General features: G+C 35.3%; 1 protein-coding gene across 16 annotated transcripts; it reads left to right on the top strand.

Moving 5' to 3' along the window:
* The first annotated feature begins 63 nt into the window (after nucleotides 1-63).
* On the top strand, nucleotides 64-12,002 carry B52 (serine and arginine rich splicing factor B52). Of its 16 annotated transcripts, none has more exons than XM_072902040.1 (12): nucleotides 75-203; nucleotides 1,458-1,584; nucleotides 2,622-2,692; nucleotides 4,747-4,842; nucleotides 5,478-5,501; nucleotides 5,652-5,708; nucleotides 5,922-5,991; nucleotides 9,586-9,659; nucleotides 9,889-10,077; nucleotides 10,546-10,671; nucleotides 11,106-11,168; nucleotides 11,284-12,002. In XM_072902040.1, the coding sequence occupies exons 2-12, from the start codon at nucleotides 1,459-1,461 to the stop codon at nucleotides 11,417-11,419; spliced, it is 1,032 nt and encodes a 343-aa protein (XP_072758141.1). In that variant the 5' UTR covers nucleotides 75-203; nucleotide 1,458; the 3' UTR covers nucleotides 11,420-12,002. The 16 variants fall into 16 exon arrangements, with proteins under 16 accessions (XP_072758144.1, XP_072758141.1, XP_072758139.1 ...); XM_072902038.1 differs by having other exon boundaries at nucleotides 11,094-11,168; XM_072902031.1 differs by having other exon boundaries at nucleotides 11,046-11,168.
* Nucleotides 12,003-12,476: the final 474 nt, after the last annotated feature.

The raw sequence follows: 12,476 nt of genomic DNA, 5'->3' as shown, positions 1-12,476 counted from the left end.
TTGGGAGTGAGGAGAGAAGGAGTGGGGAGGGGTCTGGCGTCGAGGCTTCTGCGCGCTGTCGTGTGGACCCCGGTTCGTTTCGTCATCGTTACGTCGAGCGTCCCTTGCCGCTCAGTACTTCCTCCAATTTCACTGGTTACGTGTCGTGCGGTGGAGTCGCACGTCAATAAACGCTCGAGGTTATCGCAAGCGAAAACGTTCAGGTGAGCACGGCTAAGAGCCCCGTTTCGTCCTACTTTTAACTGCCGCGTCGACAAAATTGCGAGCACGAATAATGTGAGAATCCTCGTTACTGATATATATGTATATATCGGGCCGATCGCGTTAGCCACGTTCCCTTACCAGGTTCCGTTTCCATTTGGCAAGAGCACGAGGCGCGGACTCCCTTGTTAGCGGCGTGGTACGATAGATTTTTTTGGAGTAGGTGAAAAAAAGAGAAGGAAAAAACAAAAAGGATCGATGCGATCTCGACGAGAATAGAATACGCGCGCGTATATCCCGCGTATGTTTGTTTACGCTTTATCGGGGGGACGACGCGTCGAAAACGCAAAATCATTCTCCGCGGCCATTATTCGGGATTTTTGTTCGCGACGCAATTAATCGACGTCTCTCTCGTATCGATCACCGATCCGGCATCGTGACGGCGTGAAACAGCTGAGAGATTTCTAGAAATTTCGAAACTTCGTCGTAGCATATTGCGCGATGGGAAGAAAATATATTTCTTTTCTCGAAATCGTCACGCATCTCTGAGACGCTGACGGAAGGGGAGGGGAGAGGGGGGGAAAAGAGAGGATTCCGTGCGTCTCGTCGGTCATTTCGTGGGCGGCGAGAAAACTACTCGATTCGATATCGCGCGTTTCAAAACACATCCGACGCGTATTTTTCAACAGATAAAATCCAGCCCTTATAGTTTGATTTTAACGCGTGAGGTATATAAGCTCTTACATCGCGAAATAAATGCTCGAAAAAAAAAAAAAAAAAAAAAAAGAAAAAATTAACGATTCTTTCTCTATACTTTTACGCGTGGAGGATACATATGGTATTCTTATTGAAATAAGATATGCAGTAAAATTCCGACTTTCATTTTACATACTTATGTATTCAATAAAAGGTCAAGTATACAAACGCCGTTATATTACGTTACATTGCAAACGATTCAAATTTATTTTAATCAATCTTTAGTTAAAATTTCAAGATAAAAAGAAAAGGAAAAAAAAATAACGATTCTTTTATGTTGATTAAACAGCAGGTTCTCCAAGTAACCTGTTATGTAAGGTGTTTTTATATTTTCCTTTAAGAATGAGCACTCGAGTATTCGTTGGCGGATTAACGTACCGGGTGAGAGAGCGCGACCTTGAGAAGTTCTTCCGGAAATATGGTAGAATCAAGGAGGTCGCTATGAAGAATGGATTTGCCTTTGTGGTAAGTCTAATGTGGTTCAATTGTTTTTTTTACAGTATGGTAGGGACAAGGGTCTATGTCGGTGGGCTTCCATACGGCACCAGGGAAAGAGACCTTGAGAGATTTTTCAGAGGCTACGGTCGATTCCGTGATGTTCTCATCAAGAATGGTTATGGCTTTGTTGTAAGTACTCGTATATAGCTGTAAATACCAAGAATAACACTTTGCGTTACTCAATTTGGTCCCATGATAATGGTCATTTAATTTCTCATTTAACATTGTTTGTAACTTTAGATTCTGCAGCACATTTTTATGACTGTTGTACCGTTCAAAGTTTAACACTGAAGCAGTTGTAATATTTTTCAGTTTTGTACTACCATTTATTATTTTAAATGTTATAAGTCATCTAGGAAATATTTCTTTTTCATGTTTTTAAAAATAAGATAAAAACTAATTTATATTTGATGTTCCAATCCTTCGTGCATCAATGACTATGCACAATTATGTAACTCTATTCTTTGCTATTATAATTCGGGCCAAAATGGGTAAGCTGCAATTTGTTAAACTACAAACGTAAACTCGATAACCTGAGTTGACCTGGCCTGAGCCCTGAGCACATTGGTGACTGCTTAGAAGAGTGTGCTGCTTACCATCGATTATTCTGCAAAAGTTTTGTAAGTTATATACAATCCGGGAAAGAGGAAACTATTTACAATGGGCCATATATATTACATAAATAATTATCCATATCAACAATTTAAAATTTTATCAGCACTTGTATTATGCAGATCTTTTTGCACTTTGTAGTATATTTTGATAATATACAATTTATTTGTTAAATTAAATCACGCGTGATGTATTCTATTTTAAAACTTTTGTGGGACATAATCAATACAGAATCATTTTTAACCAATTTAAAAATATAAATGTGCTAAAGTGTGTATTAGTGTTACCATATTAATATAGTGTTATATTTATACTTTGTGAATAATGCAATGATATTTCTAATTTGATATTAAAAACTTTTTAATTAATAAATTTTACATACATTTTATATAAATGTATCAATTATATATATATATATATATATATATATATATATATATTTTAAAGGCGAGATTATTATGCGCATGTAAAAAATAGTAGAAAATAAAAAGAAATTATAGCAAAGTTACATCTTATTTTTCTAGATAATAATAGAAAAAATTTTCTTTTCTCAGGAATTCGATGACTATAGAGATGCTGACGACGCTGTATATGAACTAAACGGAAAGGAACTTTTAGGCGAAAGGTAATGCAAATCTGTTTTATTCAGTGTATGAAACATATATGTACACTAGGCGATTATATTAGGCGGAATGGTATAGGTAGCATGTTTGCATGATTGATTAGTTTCTATTGCGATCCATTTAGTATGTGGATTGCTACTTTGATTACGTTAATGTTTGATACTTTATGATAATCATAATATTATTGGTACTGGGGGCTATCTGTTTATAATCTAAGCAAGTTTTATAGATAGCATTTAATTCATTACGTTAACACTAAGGATGAATTGATAAATTTGCCATTTATTTGGAATTGACTAATATCACATAATATGTATAATATTATAGATGCAGCTCCTTCCTATCGATCTTTGTACATATCATCTAAATAATACATTGGCTCTATCTAACTGTAGCAATCTTACATTTTTATATATAGGGATAAAATTAAAAACAATTAATTCAGGTTAAATACAATAATTTACTACAAGTTATTAAGTTTAATGAAAATTATTGAAAAATAATCCTTTTACAATACATAACATCTTAATATTTAAAAAAAAAATAATTTATTTAAAATAATTATTTTCAGTGCGGATTCATACATTATTAAAAGTTTAATCATAAATACTTCAACATTTTCAAATATAATTTTTTCCCCTATTCTAAACGACTCATTGCCGTTAACGATTAATTTTTTTTTTTTTTAGTTTAGGGATTTGCGTTTTTTAAGGTGAGATGAACGAAAAAACTGAGTCAAGTTTAAAATATTAAAATAAGTATTTTATATGTGACATTTTATTATCTTAAATAAAGAGTGCTATCATATACTCTATGCTCTTGCTGGGTTATTGGAGATTAGATTGATACATGAGAAGCAATAGCATTTGATTAACAACAAAATTAAATGTTATTCTATATTTAAATTTCTCTAAAAATAATTTTTATTTAGAAAATGATAAAAATTTCCATTTTCATGGTGTATGCTTGTCTCTTTCTATCTGTTTTCCTATTGGGAATTTATGTAAGTGTGTCAGTAATGTTAGTGGCTTCTCTACAATAAAATAAATAATAGTAGCTTTTTTTAACATACAATACTGAAAATCTGACAAAGTGCGGTCGAACGGGAGTATTCTTAACACTAATCGCATTATGTTTCAACCTGTACCAGTAATATTATTCGCTGTTGCTTCTATTTGATTAAAGACAAATGTACAATGCACAATTATCTGTTCGCATTAAACGGGTATTTCATTAATGCCTTTTGATTTTGCGTCTTTAGTAAAAGCGGCGTCTATCCTCCAAATTAACGATTGGATCTTTACCGAGATAAAGAAAAAGTGCGTCTTAAAAGACCGTTGTGACTTACCGCCATTTTGAACTACTTCCATCAATTCCCCGAGTAGAAAAATGTTTGATGATTATCAAAGTAATTGTAATAATGTATCTACGTCTGGAGAAATGTTATATTGCTTCTTTTTTTACGAAAGGGCATTCGGCACATGTGCTTTTTCATAATTTCTTCACGTGATTCTGTGTAAAATGCAGTACTTCGTGCTCTAACTAGAGAAAAGAAACGAAAAGAAGGAATTCTAAAATTATACGGATCACGGATTTGATTACGAAAAAGCTGATGGATGTGGTGACAGAGAATTAACTCGGTGATAAGTAGTGTTGTTGTAAGGAAAGCAGTTTAGATTAGGGAACGAAGAACGAGTCGTGAAAAAAAAGAGAAAAAAAAGAAAGAGAGATAGGGGGAGAGAGAGAGAAAGAGAGAGAGGGATAGCGCTTCAGACGAAACTGGACGATATAGAAATACTGAGAGAGGGACGGATGATATTTGAACGGATTTCGGGAGAAAGGAGGCTGAGGAATGGAAGGAAAAGGAAGGAAGGAAGGAAGGAAGCAGCTTTAGAGAGTAAGAATTAGTCGTGGACTTAGGCGGGGTTTTGTTGGGTGTGTTTCAGAGTGGCGGTGGAGATAGCACGGGGTGTTTCAGGGAGGCGAGGCGACCGTGGCTACGGACGCTCACGCTCCTGGAGAGACAAGTAAGCATATCCAATGTGTCTTGTTACAGAATTACTGTAGAGAGGGCCCGGGGGACACCTAGGGGTAGTGACCAGTGGCGCTATGGTGACTCCCGTGGTGGTTATGGGGACTCGAGGCGATCTGCGTAAGACACGCTATCCTTTTTTTTATTTTATCAGAGCGATCATTATCCCCTCCCCTGCAGGCAAGCCGGCTCAGGATGTGCGAAATCTAAACGTTTGATCGATTTATTTACAGATTTTATTCCAATGCCTTACTTTTATATATGAATTTTTCTCTTCTTTTTTTTTTTCACATATCGCTATATCTGTGTCGGTAAATTTTTTTTATATTTTTTTTCTTCTCCCGCGTAATCGATTTCGCACATCGTCCGCACAGGGAAGAACGTAACCTTGGATATTGATAAGCTCTAGCTTAAAGAGAGCATTGAAACGAGCAATGAATCGCGTTTGCAAGCTTTTCTTGCATTTACGCATTACAAAAAGTTTAAAATTCCGATTAAAAATCGAGATTATAAATCTTTTCTTCTGAATTGGTTGTCTTGGATTTGACTGCTCTCCCGAGTACGTCGAATTATCGAAAGTTTTGTCGCGATAAAGATAAAAAACGATAGCAAAAAAAAAAAAAAAAAAAAAAAAAAAAAATAACGCCTTAGCGATTAACCCTCCCAGAAACATTATGTTTATTGCTGGTAGTTGAATGAGATGGATCGACTGAAAATTGATGACTAATAGATGTGTGGTATTGTGTTTGTTACAGCCGAGACGATATGCGGCACGACAGGTACGCTATTGCTGCATTTTGAATAGATTTGATTCGATTGGAACAGGTGATTGATTGTGTGCCTGAGCAATGAGTGCAGATCTGTAGTTATTTGCTGAAGGTTTAACCGACGATCCGTTATTTCTGTTCACATGACATCCCTTTTTGCAGAGATAGTGTGAACAGAAACACGAGGACTGCATCTAGCTACAAGCAATCATTGCCCAGGTACATACATCCAATGTTACGCTCTAACGATTACAATTTAACTTATACAAACTTTAACTGTTGCAAATGTCTTGTAAAGTATATCATTTTCTTTTTTGCGTTTTATATACCATACTTTCATTCGCTAATGTATTAACGTAAAGTCAGGTCCAAGACAAACCTGCTTGTTCTTGATATACATGTAGATAATAGCCGATTTTTTTCCCATTGTAGATATGGACCACCCACACGCACCGAGTATCGCCTCACCGTGGAGAATTTATCAAGCCGTGTCAGTTGGCAGGTAAGCGGCACATACATATCTCGCTTTTTTTCTTGTGCATTTTTTTAATCTCATTTGTATGTTCGTTACTTTACTACTCGCGATTCCAGTGAAAACATTGCACCGCTTTATATGCGTTTTTCGTATCTATATATCGCTGAGAATCTCTAAGTTTTATCAAGTTTCTGTCGGTTTGTGCTAAATTTCCTCGCGTATATATTTACATTTCTTTATTCAATTCTCTTTCGTCTCACATTTTACTTTCATTTACTCATTTAAAAAAAGCCCTATTTTGGAATAGAAAGATGTAAGATTTTGATCAAGTAAGTCTGTGGCAAAAGTCGAAATTTCCATGAAATACATGTGCAAAAATCGTTTTCTACGAAAACGAAAAGATGAAATGCAAGAAAGATAAAAAAAAAAAAGTAGAAAATAAAAAATCCGTTATAGAAATGACAAAGATTAAAATTCACATACGTATGAGATATGAGAAATGCATGGAACATCACCATACCCAAATACAAAGGACACAGGCATGCGCGGTGGAACTCGGAGAGTAGCAACGGCCCGTGATGATGATGAAACCACCGCAACCTGATAGTCTTGGACGTTCGACGGACGCCATGGACGAAGAACAGTAAAGCTGAAGAAATGGAATGAATGTATGGAGACGCAGGACAAATAAATGCAAACGATATGTGGGAAATACCAGGACGCAAACAGATGCCTCGAAAAGAGTATAATCATATTGATGAATCGAAATGATAGAGACAGATTACTAATAACTTTAATGTACACGTAGACCAAGTCTTACTTGATCAATTTACATTGCGTATATTTATATATACATATATTATAATGCAATCTATAATAGATCTATCTCGTTGCACTTTTCTGATGATTGGTTGTTATATTCGATGCAAAGATATTCTCTCACTCAGTCGAGTCTCGACGTTACTTTTTCAATTTATTATTTCATTTACGTTACGGCCAGCAGTTTTTGAGGAAAAACAAAATAAAATTGATGTTCTTTCCGAAGAGCCATATTCTCTTCGCCGAGGACGGGCGACCGGTAGGGCCAATAGACTGATGATGTACGATGATGATAAAGATGACGATGCACACGATGGGCCCGCCTTAAGGTCAAGTGACACCTGTGGTTGGTTACTGAGGTGTCCCGGGTGACAGAGAGAGCCACGTGGCACGGGGGTGTACACCTATATCTACCACCTATCTACCATCATGCTCTACTACTTGCGCGCCGTGAATCCCGGTGAAATCCCAGTGACAATAGGGTTATTGTGCGTACTCCGATCTTCCTCCATCGTGATCACTGGAGGAAAGAAGGGAGAGGGAAACACAGAGAGAGACCCAACCGCTGCTATCCACCTTACTCTGTCTGGGAGAAACAAATGTTTATTTACGTAAAAAAAACTCCACCAAATATATACATCACCACTCTTCCTCTTACTAGACCGCGATACACGGTCATATAATTCAGTACCTTCACCATCGACATCACCATTACATCCACCAACCATCACATCTACCATTCCACCGTGACTGTCACTGCCACTGGTGTACGCCACGCAACCTAGCCGTCTAGTAAGTCAGGCAGCGGCCACAGCCATGAGGGCGAACGCGGGTCGAAACCCGAACCATCCGCGACTGCGCCACACAGATCCGTTCGACCTGACCAAGCGCCGTGTGTGTCTGGCCTTTCTCTCTGTCCGTAAGCAAGGTGGTGCCTGGGCCCAAGGTAAATGCGTCACCTTAACCGAGTGTTCTCTCTTAGATATACACATATATCTATTATATCTTATATACACTTAAACGTGTCTTGTTCCACATATGTACTATATATTATTATTATTATATAATACCTATATATATATATATATATCTCATTTGATACTGTGCACCATAGCTCAGCCATTGCGTGCATCCAACCGTTGAGACGTTTCACGAAGCTCGGAGCTATGCACTTAAATCCAGTATCGGAAATAGGGAAACCCTAGTAGTATATTTCTGTGCTCGAAATTAGGTATCCGCTTGTTATTTGTAGATTTCTTATTTTCGCGTACTTTTTATATCGGTTTTCTTTTTCTTTTTTAATTCTTTTTATCATGTATATGTTTTATCAAAATTTTCCGTTCAAGAGATGAACTTTTCTTTATGCAAGACAATTGTCATTACAATGTCTTTGTAGCAAACGAGAAATATTTCAGAGGAAGTTTGTCCATATGTTCTATTTTTCCCTCCTATCACGGAAACACTTGCGTTCGGACCTTGAGAGACACCAGCACGAACCTCAGAAAGGCCATCGATGATGGTATCCCATAAATATGGAGATGTCTGCATTCGTACTACATAAAACGACTGGCGCATCTATCTACCTACCTACCTACCTACCTATCTCTCTACCGCGTACCTTCACGACACTAAAGCCGTACCTGGTTCCCACAGAAAGAGAGAGAGAGAGAGAGAGAGAAACAGATGTTATATAAGCACATCTCCCAGCAATGAATGAAGTCAAACGGGCCCTAAAGAATATCCATTTTCACTCGCTGACTTACGAGGAATGACTGTAAAGCATTAGATTCTAGCATGTGCGGAAGAGACAACGGAATAATACGGAAGAAACCACATCTTGGAATATCAAGAAAAAAATTCGCGAGAGAGACAAACGAGACAAGGATTATCAATGGACTCTCTTCAGGATTTAATTTCTAGCGAAATATTTACAGGTTACAAGACTTTCATCTTGTTGTTGCATTAGTTCGACCTTTACGTTCTCGAAAATTTGCTTTTCCTATTTTATTGCGATAGAAAATTCTGATAATTCTCCGGGAATTTAGAAAATTCTGCTAAACAATTGTAGTATATTTGAATTTTTGCATCTGCTTGATAGATTATTTTGCAATTGTGCACAAGAATTTATTTTTTTAAGAAATCATTAGTCAAAATAGTATATTGAATATTTGGATATTAATTGCATATGTATCGTTACTTGTTTTTATCACATATGTTATAAAAATATCATATTGAGGAAATGTCGCATTTATTACTTTTGTAATTATGTATTGTGAGCCATTTTGCGGAAAGAGAGAAATAAGAATATATTAATTAAAAAATTTTGATTGATTTTTATATTGCATATACTTTTAATTGATTTTATTAAAAGTATGTCATTCCGCAGAATGGAGCTGTATGTATGAAATATAATCGTATATATCGAATATATAATCGTATTTATTTAAAGATTGAATTGCAAAAAGAAAGGTTGCATCGATAGCAGATACTAAATTCGAGCACACAGTATTCGTAACATTGCTCTCAACACTGAAGACGCGAGCAGACGTAGAACACTATACTATATTTGTCTCTCTTCTTCTTTAATCGAGTAGATGCAGGTTACTTCTGCCGCAGGAAAAGAAATCAAAATAGAATATAACATATGAGTGCACAGGATATATTTTAACCTGCCTGCGTGATACATCAGACTAGGAACACAGTATAGTAAACTCCATACGCAACTACTAATTCTAAATCTATTCGCATATATGTGCAAATTTACATCCAAAGTATTAATTCTGGTTCTTGTGTGATGTTCAGGATTTGAAGGATTACATGAGACAAGCTGGAGAAGTGACATATGCTGATGCTCATAAACAACGTAGAAACGAGGGGTGAGTGAATTGTTAATTGTAATCTAATTAATAAAAATAATTTTCTACGTACAAAATGAAATAACACAAAATTGCTAATTAAATTATTGCAAGATTGTTTATAACACAGGGCAAATAATACAATATAATAATTTATTATAATATATCTGTATAAGTATCTGTGTTGTCTCGTATTATCATTAAGTTGATTTAACATTTATTTACAAATAAAATTTGCAATGTTTTGCAGAGTTGTAGAATTTGCGACGTATTCCGACTTGAAGAATGCTATTGACAAATTGGATGATACAGAATTAAACGGCCGCAGAATTAGACTCATCGAAGACAAGAGACGCGGTCGTCGTTCAAGGTCGTCTAGTTCAAGATCACGCTCACGATCTCGTTCAAGATCCCGTCGTCGGTCGCGCTCCCGCTCAAGGTATAATCGTCGTTCTCGATCCCGATCAAGGTACTGTCGGGGCAACATTACGTTACCTATTATTTTTTTTTGTTTTGTTTTTTTGTTGTTTTTTTGTTGTTTTTTTGTAACTTTTAATTTTAAACTTTATTTCTTACACTTTATATATAAATCGATTAATGTATTCTTTTCTTTATTTTTTGTTTTAAATTATATTTCGATAATTCGATATATCCAATTTTATCCAGTATCCACTTATATATCACTTTTACCCAGTTTTCGTGTTAAAAAAAATAATTTATATTGCAATTTAATTTTTTCCTAAATTATACATTTATTTTTTTATTATCTTATTTGATCATATAATAAAATATATTTTGTTTTACGTGTTTTCGCAAAATTTATCGCTGATGGGATAATTTTGCGCCCAATATCAAAAAATAATTTAAAAACATTAAGTACGTCTTATCGCTATTTTCTCTAATGCAGGAGCCGCCGCAGTTCTCGCAGTCATAGCCGGCGTAGCAGTCGTTCCAAATCCAGAGCACACTCGAAATCCAAGTCCAAGTCTAAATCCAAATCCCCTGAGCGCAGTCGCTCACGCTCAAAGTCCAAGTGAGTATTTCTCCAAAAAAAGAAATTATATATATATATATATATATATATATATATATATATATTTAACATTATTTTGTTTCATTATTCAGCCGTTTGCTCCTGTATATACTCAAACCTATGTATATTTATTTAACTTGTTTTATTTTTTTTTCTTGCGCAGTTAATATAATCGATGTACACATTCATTCCCATCTGTTATTGGCATTGTTTTTGGGCTGGCTACGTGCCTTGAGCTCTCACGCTTAATCACGCTTTATATGCGTTCACTTACTCACCGTGTACGCTGGGAAACAGCAGAAAGCAACGAGTTTATATTTTGTCACTTTCTCTACTTTTTCGTCCCTCTTTCATTTTGAACTATAATTTTGCAGATCAAGAGACCGCTCAAAGTCGAAATCTAAGTCAAAGTCCAAATCCAGATCTCGTTCTAGGTCCAAGGCTGAGAGGTCAAAGTCCAGGTCGCAGTCCAAATCCAAAGCCAAGTCTCCCTCAAAGTGAGTCCTCTCGCTGACTTTCTTTAATCGATATATTGTACTTGGCGCAAGAAAAGTGAACTTTCCCGAGCGACGGCGTGAATAAATCCCCATGTTTCTCCTTTTGTCATTTTAGGGATAGATCGAGCCGCGAGCGTTCCAGAGGCGACAGATCCAGATCCCGATCGGGAAGCAAACACAGCAAGAGCCGTAGCCGTTCTCGTTCACCCATGAACGGTGATAAGTCACCGGAAAGCAAGAAAGCCGATTAAACTTGACATATTTTTAATTAAAATATTCCTTTGTCTTTCTTTTTTTTTGTACATTGAATCACATTAAAAAATCACCAATATCATATCTTACAATTTTCAATTATTAATTGTAACAATAAAGTTTCACATTCTAAATCTATACACAGAATTCTATCACACTTTAATGTTCAGGATATTCAACAATCGGCTTAACAGTTCACATTATTATTGATTCAAGACAACTTATTTTGTTTTTCTTTTAGCTAGCTATGCTAGCCATATCTTGCGCTTTTTTATTCTTCTTCTTTCTCTTTTTTTTTTTATTACTTTTTTAGTGGTTAATTTAGATTTAAATGATACACATCATTTGAACGATTCGTGCATTTAGAGCAGATAAAGATATTTTTTATTCGTATCTCTGATTCTACATGTTTTCATCATGTTCTACATGTATCACCATATATCAGTACGAGTTCTCTTATAATAACGGCTTTTTGTATATATTACTAAAAGTTACATTACAATATAAGAAGGTATGTGATGTGTATTAAATTTAGCGGTAAGAGGCATCTTTATTGTCAATAAAAATCCTTGTCAATGCAGATCGATACTTCATTCCCGAGCTACTCCATTCCTGAGCGAGCTCCGTTTCTGTTAATTTATTTCGTACATCTTTGAAAAATACTTGGAAAATATTTTCAAATTTTGAAAAAAATAAATATTTCTAATATTGTGTGTAACTTATATACAAAAAAGTAATTTCTTTATAATTAAATTATTTGTTCACTTGTATTAAATATTGTCTATATTATATAATTTGTATAATTGTATTACATATAAGTATACAAAGAAGAAATTTAAAACGAAAAGGTCAGATTAATGCAATTCGCTAACAGTTTATCTTTACTGATACTTTATCATTAATGTTTATTTCATAGTTGATCTTTTTCTACATTGTAAACCGACTTGACGCAAACGGAGAGAATAAAGAAAATTGAGAGTTTTGCGATTACGTATTAAAAAAAAAAAATTTCAATTGTAAACTAATCGTTATGTTTAATTTCTTTTAAAATTAATG

This window comes from Anoplolepis gracilipes, chromosome 11 (genome assembly GCF_047496725.1).
Source record: "Anoplolepis gracilipes chromosome 11, ASM4749672v1, whole genome shotgun sequence".
Classification (NCBI taxonomy): Eukaryota; Metazoa; Arthropoda; class Insecta; order Hymenoptera; family Formicidae; genus Anoplolepis; species Anoplolepis gracilipes.
This window is presented reverse-complemented; position numbering and strand designations above follow the sequence as displayed.

What these genes read in the sequence shown, in the direction of transcription:
- B52 (XM_072902026.1), top strand. Translation starts at nt 1,459, where the DNA reads ATGGTAGGGACAAGGGTCTATGTCGGTGGGCTTCCATACGGCACCAGG. An exon ending in AGAATGGTTATGGCTTTGTT is followed by an intron (nt 1,585 to 2,621) that starts GTAAGTACTCGT and finishes TTCTTTTCTCAG; the next exon opens with GAATTCGATGACTATAGAGA. An exon ending in TACAAGCAATCATTGCCCAG is followed by an intron (nt 5,709 to 5,921) that starts GTACATACATCC and finishes TTCCCATTGTAG; the next exon opens with ATATGGACCACCCACACGCA.